At 50.6% G+C, this 9,254-nt stretch overlaps 1 protein-coding gene across 1 annotated transcript; it reads right to left on the bottom strand.

The window, feature by feature from the left end:
• Positions 1-629: 629 nt before the first annotated feature.
• Positions 630-1,825, bottom strand: LOC123138159 (nudix hydrolase 17, mitochondrial). Its single transcript, XM_044558071.1, has 2 exons — positions 1,319-1,825; positions 630-1,217 (listed from the first exon to the last, which is right to left on the bottom strand). The coding sequence occupies exons 1-2, from the start codon at positions 1,712-1,714 to the stop codon at positions 1,116-1,118; spliced, it is 498 nt and encodes a 165-aa protein (XP_044414006.1). The 5' UTR covers positions 1,715-1,825; the 3' UTR covers positions 630-1,115.
• Between the last annotated feature and the right edge of the window lie 7,429 nt (positions 1,826-9,254).

The following is a 9,254-nucleotide window of genomic DNA, read 5'->3' as shown; positions in this document are numbered from 1 at the left end:
CATCACATGGGGCATGGCCTCCCGCATTTCCACGTCAGCTCTTCTTATCTGCGCTCCACGGCAGGCCCAGGCTCCAGAGAAAACGGCACGGCACGACACCCTACATCTACGTGACAGGCATAGGCAGTGATTGCAAAACTTCATTTCGGCGTGTCATGTTTTCGCACACACCAGGCCGGATGGATCCTCTCCACGTACCACATACGTGTATCATCGCTTCTCCAGGGAGAGCGGTCCAGCCGTAAAGGGATGCTGCTGGCGGAGCCGTATCTTAAAACGGGTGGGGATTCGATCCCTTGGACGTGCGAGCATCTCCAACACTCGCTGCCTGTAGCAGCTTCCTTCCGTCCACCACGTACTCCACTCGGTAGTAGCTGCCGCGCCAGCGGAACAGAATCAATGCTATGCTTTCTCGGTTGCGGTGATAATGCAAGGGAATAGGAACCTCGCAGCAGGACACGACAGATGCTCCGGCCAGCCGAGAACGGCCGAGAACACGCGGAGAAGAAATAGCGTGTGCTCCAGATGTTGCTGTCCTAGAGCAAGTCTTATCTAATGGCGTGCGCAACTTTTTTTCTGATGAAACACATACAGCGGTAGATTTTTCCTTTGTGGTGGTAGAATAGTAGTAGTAGTAGCAGTACTCGTTTGATTGATCGATCGTGCCACCAAGAAGCGGTTTCACTAGAATTAATTTACAATTTGATCTTTTACTCCCAGAGCCTAAGGAAAGAATCGTGAGCATGTTCGTTCGGCAGTGTTTTTGACAAGTTTTCCTGCCCCGTTCGCTTTCGATCTCTACCTCACACATTTCTAAGTTCGTCCCCATTATTTGCCGCGACGACGACGACGACGACTCTGCGCCTCAGGAAAGCGTCGACGCGCGCGTGCCATCGTGGATCCCAGTCCGTCTCTCCGGCAAGGGCGGCCAAATATATGCTCCGGTCCGGTCGTCGTACGACACCGGACACGCCGGCAGGCCTGCCGCTGCACCGAGGAAAGAAGAGAGAGAGACGACGAGGACGACGGACGGACGTTGGTGCTCGCTCCCGGCCTCTTCTCGCGAGAGTCGCGCGCGCTCGAGCTCCAGTCACCCCGCCAGCCCGCTTGGCTGCTCACAGGGCGGACTGCGGCTTGGCGTGCCGGGCGACGAGCTCCTCGAGCGCCTCCCGCATCCAGCAGTGCTGGCATCCCTCCATGACCTGCTGCACAGTTGCCTGTTCAAACAAATCGGAAAGCACACGTTTAGAAGGCATGTTCTTGGCTCCTAATTTGACTTCGCAGCAGCTAGATTGAAGAAGCAAGAAGCTGTACTCACCCAGGTGCGCTTGCGGGACGCCATCTCGGGCCACTGCTGGAGCTCGTCGGTGACGCGGAGCGGGTACATGATGCCCTCGTAGGTGGTCTGGTAGCGGCGGCTCTGGTAGTGCCAGCAGCCGAGCACCTTGCCCATCTCCCCGCGGACGCCGGCCTCCTCGAGGGCCTCGCGCCGTGCCGCGTCGTCCATGGACTCGTCCAGCTCCCACCCGCCCTTGGGAAACATCATGCCGTGCCCCTTCTGCGAGCTGATGACCAGCACCTCCAGCTCGCCCTCGCCGTCGCTGTCGCCGCCGTCGCGCATCCGGTACGGGATGCACCCCACCACGATGCGCCCGCCGGTGCTCGCGCTGTACCGCTGCAGCTCGCGCCCCTGCCTCGCCACAAGAACGGCCATCGTTCGAATCTTTAGCTAACTAGACGCTCGTTTGGTCGCAAGAAGAAGAAGATGAGAGATGGATGGGTGGATGCTGGAGTAGCAGCTGTTGGTTTGCGGCCATGAAGCTGCGCATCCGGGGTATTAATAGGCGGCGAGCGGCTGGGGCCGATGGAGTTATTGCTGCTGCCGTATGGCTGTTGCGAGCGGACGAGTAGGTAACATGGGTGGAGCATGGGCTATGGACCAGCACCAGATTAGCTGGGCGTGGGTGTGGCTGTGGACGCGGCGCTCGGGCCCTCCGCCCAGGGTTGCCGTTCCGAGGTAGGGCATGGCGCGGCGTTCACGGACAGGGAAGGTAGGATCCCATGCTCCCATCCGTGCTCCCACTTCATCCTATGACTGTTATTTTCTCTTTTTCTTTTCTAATCTAATCATCTCCCCCCCTAATTTTCAGGGGATGGGGCCGGACTTTATTTTTTTCCAATCAAATCAAGCCACGTACGCGGGAGCACAGATGGGAGCACGGGGAAGGAGCAGGCAAGTCTCGTCCGGATCCAAGCACAGGCGCACAAGGTTTTCCGTTTCTTTCCTGAACGGTCGTTTTGTTTGGCTGCCTGGAATTAGGTACTCCTTCAGTGGGGGTGATGTTTCCAAACTGAAGGAAATTTGAGCTGGTATTTTCCTTTCATAGAGTAATACTTCTTGCTCTCTAGTCATATTGCAGTGCTTAGATCGCAATCTTGCAAGGAAATATTTGCAACATCTAGGATTTGAATAGCATATATTTGTGAAAGGAAAGACAAGATGCTTGTCTACTTGCAACATAGGAAAAAATTGTGTGCACTATTTTCAACTTTGGAGGCTGGGAGGAGTTGTGCGTTCATACCACGTGGCTTTTACTACATCATTCTGTTAATGAAAGCTTCCATGGTGCGTTCATAGCAATGTGGAGCTATGGTTACCACACAATAATAAGGGATAACACTTCTAGGAGGAAAAACACATAACCGTTTTGCTTGGTGTTGCCTCCGTGCTTGGAAAAGGGAAGTGAGTTTTGTCCGAAATCAAATGATGCAAAGTTTGACCGATTTTTATATGATAAACTATCAACAATTACAATACCAAATTAGTATTCTTACACACACAAGAATATATTTTTGGAAATGCTAAAAATCGGACATAAGATTAATACACATGGGAAATAAAATGTTTGTCATGGCAGTTTATATTGACGTAAGGATGGCAAATTTAATTGGCGAGCATGACGATTTTCTAAGAAAACAATAAACTTGGACGGATTTGCCATGCTTGCCAACTAAATTTGCCACGCTCGAAAAACATAATTTGTCATAAAAAATGCTTAATTTGCGATGCCTAAAAATCTGATGCCTGGTGGGCCTTCCGTCCCATTGAAGGACGATGGTGAAGACGCTGATGATGATGGTCTGTCGGTCGCCTCGGAGGCCATGCCTACAAGGCCACCATCTTGTCCCTTGCTTAGTTTAGTTTGGGTTTAGATAAAACTAGAAAGATTTGTTGTGCTTTGCTACGCCATTGGTGTTGTTGGACTTTTGTTATTTGGTTTGGTCTGTGAGGGTGATGATGGACTATTTCTTTTTTATATAGTGCGCTGTTTTGATGAGCTATTCATGTATATGTGATCTTGTATTTTCTGCTAATCAACCCACATGCGTGGGAAGGGTGTTTTGCACTAGTGGACGCTTGTACTATACTGGTTTTACAGTGTTGCATGTTGGCGCTTCTTCTCTGCCAGGTGCTGGGAGGGTGTGTGGGATTGACATATTTTTATAGACTAGTTGCTGCTGATTAATTTCAGAAATCGTTGACTCTGTCAAAATTATAAACCAAATCCAGAGTAGGACACCTCAATCAAATGAGAGAACACCTTAAACCCGATTAGAATAGAGAATTCCTTAAGAAATCATTGACCCAGTCAAAACGAATAACTCCTTGAGAAACCGCTAACCGGCCAAAATCGAAAATCAGATTCAAAATTGAACACTTCAAGTGTATGGGAGAGCTCTATAATTATGAAGTATGATGAATTTAAATTTTTCATTCCATTTTGATTGGTGTGCATCAAAACTTAACAAATACCGTCCGATTAGCATGAATTTCATCTATTTTTTAAGTACCGTTCGAAATGGGACGGGCTTTTGGTGCCTCTGGTTGGACGGTCTCCACCTGTATCGTTGTCCACGAACAACGGACATTTAGTGAGGTCCATTTTGATAAACCGCGTTAGAGTTGTCCTAACAAGATGCATGAAAAGGGCGTACTGCATCGTCCGCACAACATCTTCGGCCCAAAAAAAAAAAGGGACAGCGTCAGTATCAATCCACCACCATCTAGGCGAGTAGACAGTGAGTGCGGTCCATAGCCCGCCTCCACGCAAAGCAGCAAAGGACGATGTGATAAAGGGCGTGTCGAGCCGAGGAGAGCGCGTACTTGCAGGGCCAGCTGCTTTCTCTCGATTTCACGCTCGCGCGTACGCGCATCCGTGTACGCCCACACGTACGCTGGCTGGCTCTCACCCATGCACTTCTCCTCCCCTCGTCGCCTCGCCTCGCCTTCCATGAAGTGCATGTGAGTGTATCGACCCCTCTCTGTCTTAGTTAGGACATATTCAATGATAACCCGTAAAAAAAGCCTTTCACATCTGTCCGCAGACACGGATGTGGAAAACAACAATCCAACCGTAAAGCATACATTTTCACAACAACTCGAATCAACCCGACGAAATTCGTTCAAACAAGTTCGAAATTTTATATAAACATGGCTGGATTTTAATAAACATACTGAATTTCATATAAACATTACTGATTTTATTACAAATACATCAAAACGGTCATAGGCGGTCTCTGGAGTATAATTAATACCTAATCTAAATGTTCGCCAGTGTCCGGTCCCCGTATCCGGCCATCAGCCCCGAGAACTAAAACTTCACCATCTGCAGTTCCGCCTCAGAGCTTTCTAGCTCCGCCTTCGGAGCCCCGGGAACTGAAGTTGTCCTCCGCGACGTCGCCGCCAAGCGATTAATCAGCCAAGATGCTCAGCCCACCAAGCTTGGCGTCCACGGAAGGGGAGGAGCAGTGGCCTTCCTGGGACACGAGCGGCGGCGACCTACCGTGCACTACTCTTCCTCGCTCCTGGCAGCGCCCGTGGACGTACCGACTTCTTCGTGCTCGTGGCGCCAAGGCGCGACCTCCTCCTCGTCGTGTCGCTGAACAACGCCTCACTTGACTTGTCGTCGCGCTCCTTGCCGGCGGCCGCCACCTTCTCCACCTGTTGTCGGTACAACCAGCAGGCGAGGCGGATCTTGGGGGCGGAGCGGTAGGACTCGAGCAACGCCTCTTGCTCAACCGGGTCCGCGTCCCACTCCTTCATCTGCAGATGCTCCTGGAGGAGGTTGTGGTTCTAGTTGGCGTCAGCCTGCACCTCCGGAACTGCTCCTCTCGCTCCTTTCGCGCCATGTCCATATAATGGGCACGGTCCTCGCCGATGGTCATGGTGCAATGCACCGGCGAGAGTGGAGCGGAGAAGGAGGGTGGCGTTGACTCTTCGTCGGAGGCGTCCTCCATTTGAACGTCCTTCGGCTGGCTGCCGGCCTGCCAGTCTGCAGCAATGGTAGCCATGGCCTTCTTCTGCTCCGACGTCATCCTGTCCGAGAGAGCTTTGAGGGGGCGACATCCTTGGTGGGGAGTGGTGCGGAGAGGGCCGCACCGCTTCAATGTCGGTGCCAGTGAGCGGCCGCGTCCGCTCTGCCCGGGCATGAACGTGGGCGCTGATGCTCTGAAGCGTGCTGGCCGAAAACACGTGTAGGAGGGAGGTTTTTTTGGTGGGTCAGAGTGGTCAGAAGCGGGCTTGGAATCGGTTCGGACCGCGTATTTCAGACGGTTGCGGAAAGTTTGCGGGTCGGCGTTGGAGATGCCCTCAACAGCTCAAAAGTCCACTTACATATGGCCAAGTCCATCTTCCCCATCAATCGGTCCCCGCGAGCTCAATTAGTCCCTTGTTTAGCATATCTATCGGCGTCCTCAATGGCGCGGTGACGTCGTGTGCCTCCTTTCCTAATTCCTCCCCGTCGACTTGGTGAACCATATGCGATCATCTTTGCCGAAATATCACCAACTGGCATGTTGAAATGTCCACACAGTGTTTTTCAAAAATTAACAGTAAAGAAAGTGTCACGCATGTACCGAGTGTGTTGTGTCCGGCTCTCTTTGGTTGGTTGCCAACAGAGGGTGGCGATCGAAACGGACGAAGGTAATACTAATATTCAGTGCAGGATTTCCGGTCTGAATTCTGTAAGATTCTTCCTGAGATAGGTGCGGTATGAACATCAGTTGCTGCTACCATGTGGTTAACAACACTGGCCAATCTGGCCACGTGGTGAATGCAGTGTTTGTACCATATTCATACGACCACGTTTCTTCACCGGTAATGTGAAATGTCGGGGTAACTTCTCACTGTGTTAGCTGGTGCGATGGTCTAACTATGCTGCTTACGTACCACCCCACCCCCAACGCGACACCGTCATTCTAGATGTTGTTGTCACCGACGCGAAATTGAGTAGAAATGCGTCGATCGGTAAAGGCCAAAGGGGGCGAATTTTTGGGCTCTATGTTGCAGAAGCAAAGCCGGGTGCCGCCAGTTTCAAAAGGTGAAAACCGTTCGTGGATTATTATGTCTGGATAGGCTGGTTGGTAGTACAGGGATTATCAGCCCGGAGTCTCTTTGGTTTGGTTAGTTGCAATTACTGACGTCGTCCCCAGTGGTGATCTGCACGGATGTTGTATGTGCTAGTACTACTAATCAAGTAATCATGCTCAAACCGCGAAAAGGCGGATACGATCCGGCACTATTTGTCAAGCCGGAACTACTTGATCACAAATGAGAGACGAAGTCACGAAACCTGGAGTTGAAAGAAGAAGAAGAAAGTCGGGAAATGAACCTTGATCCATCGAATCGGCTCGGTCGTCTCCGCTAATTCACGGACCGGATCCGGCTCGATACGTACGTACGTGCCTCGATTACTTTTCGTCTCATGGCTGGGATTTTTCCTTCGACTAGTGGCACAACTTAATTATACCAGCGCATAATTGTTCCACACGACCTAGTAGGAGCAGGCAGGGCCAGCGCGCGTCTGGTGGCCGGGACCAAGCCGGTCAGGCGCTGCAGCCCAGCGGCGCGACGGCGGGCTCCAGGCCGCGCCCACCAACCGAACCGCCGATCGGGACTGCGCCTCGCGCGCCGGCCGATCGAGGTGACCACGGCGAGCCACTGGGCAAGCAAGCCATGTGCAAGTGATATGGTGTACGTTCGGCCTGATTGCATTGCTCCGGTCCTGTCAAATACTACTTTTATGACGATCTGCATGCATGCATGCACGGTCTCCGCCAACATGGGCATGCATCCATCACGTCGATTAAGCTTAATGCCAGGAGAGAAAAAGGGTCGGGTGTGCGGTCGCGGCTGGCCTTAGCTTAATGCCCGCCGCAACGGCCGACATGTGTGTGCAAGTTGTTCAGTTTGTTGCCATACATATCCTCTCTTTAATTTGTTTCTCCGGCCTTGGTAGCTGCTGGTTTCTCTTTTCCTTGCTTTCATTCTAGGGGCGGCGGCACGCATGTAGATGCACGAAATCTATCACTTGTCTTGCCTTATCGATGTTTCCTTCTTCTTCCGGTGACGATCATCTGTGTGAGTACGTGGTGTTTCAGTGACGAATGCAGAGTTGTTGGGACGTCTACGCCAGGCCGTGTAAACGCGCGCGACGAGCCACAAGTGCGCGTAGTTTATCCCATCTGGAACGCAATGTGTATGATCGGATCCACAATTTATATGGAGGTTTTTGCGCAGCCCATGCGTGCGTATCATCTCCGTGTAGTTTGTTATCTACAATACGTACGGGACACGATCGATCCAGTCCTGCGGCCGGCGTTCAAACGTATACGAGCCAACAAAACCGAAGCGCCTGCAAGTCCCGCATGAAATTGCCTCGCATGTACACCTTCTATCTCATCTCACCGGGTCCATCCACGTTCGTCAACCCGTGCATGCATGCATGCATGGTGCATGTACCTGCATGCTGACACAGACTGGGACAGGCACATGCATGTTGGAAAAGTCTCCAAGTGTTTTTTGCCTCAGCCTCGATTGGCTGCTGGTTGGCGCTCTTTCTGTATTTCTTCTCACCTTTCCCTGGCTTTGAACCTGATGAGCAGGCCTGAACCCAAGGTCTCGTTTATCTCCGTCTCGTGCGTGCTAGTACGTACTAGCCCACCAGTACTACTCTACCATTCAGCTAAACGGCAATGGGTGCACTGTTGATGAGTGACCTTTCCGCGGCTGGCTTTTGGTTGGAAGAACGTGCGTTTGAATATATAGACTTGCAACCCCGCAAAAGAAATAACTTATAGACTTGATAGTTTCTTTTTAAGAAAAAGTAGACTTGCTGATGATTACGAGAAATGACTAGTACGAGTAGTTGGGATTATATTCGCCAATTTTGGACGCATACGCTTGGCATTTTGATTCTACGGCATGCTGCTGACAAGTCACCAAACATGCCACTCATTGGACAATTATTTCTTCACATGGCATAAGCGAAGAGCTATTTAATTGTCTTATTGTGATTTTTAGATGAAATAGGTTCTAGTGATCATGAACCCACCACCGTTATTACATCGGCTTCCAGTTATCACGTCAATTTAGCCGGCAAGGTAAAGCAATACACCCAAAATCCAGCAAAATAGAGTGCAAAAAAAGTAACATCAGGATACATTGATATGACACAAAACGTACATCCAATGCGTACAACCAGGAAACACAACTTGCAGCTCACATCTTGAAAACGACACGAACCATCATCTCGTCCTCCATGAACTTCAGGGAGTTAGAGCAACTACTGTACCAATCAAATTGCCCTCATATATCTGGGCGGACAACTCGGGCACGAGAGAAAAGAAAAATCAACATCCAACCGGACCCTTTATCCTCATATGTTTGGGCTGTCCGCGAACCCTCAAACTCAACCCGTATGTGAGGAGAATATGAGGGTGTCCAGGCAGTCCGCAGTGTCGGACACGGTCCTCCTTGGATCACTTTATCTCTTTTTTTTAATTCAATTTTTTCTTTTTCTCTTGATCGACCATATGCATTTAACTGAACAATTTGAAAGACATGGTTGCGCCCACAAACAAATGAGGGTTCAAAGTAGACACACATGTACTTTTTTCGAATGCGTCTATGGACGTATGAGGAGCCAAATCAGCCCAGTCCTATTGTAGATGCTCTTTGCCTCTAGACGGCATGCCAAACAAACTGTCACCGCTTCCCAGCATTTAGAGTCATGTCATCGGGAACAGAGGGCACCATCACCCTGACAACCCAGATTACCAGCCAGTTCGGTGAGGATATTTTCTTCTTCATTCCACACCATTGGACACAATTAACACAAATATCACCACGGTCTGCGAAGCTTCCACAAAGCCCATCAAAGTAGTTGTGTGGGTAACACTTGTGACTTTATGGT

This window comes from Triticum aestivum, chromosome 6B (assembly GCF_018294505.1).
Source record: "Triticum aestivum cultivar Chinese Spring chromosome 6B, IWGSC CS RefSeq v2.1, whole genome shotgun sequence".
Classification (NCBI taxonomy): Eukaryota; Viridiplantae; Streptophyta; class Magnoliopsida; order Poales; family Poaceae; genus Triticum; species Triticum aestivum.
Note: the sequence above shows the minus strand (reverse complement) of the source record. Positions and strands in the feature narration are given on the sequence as shown.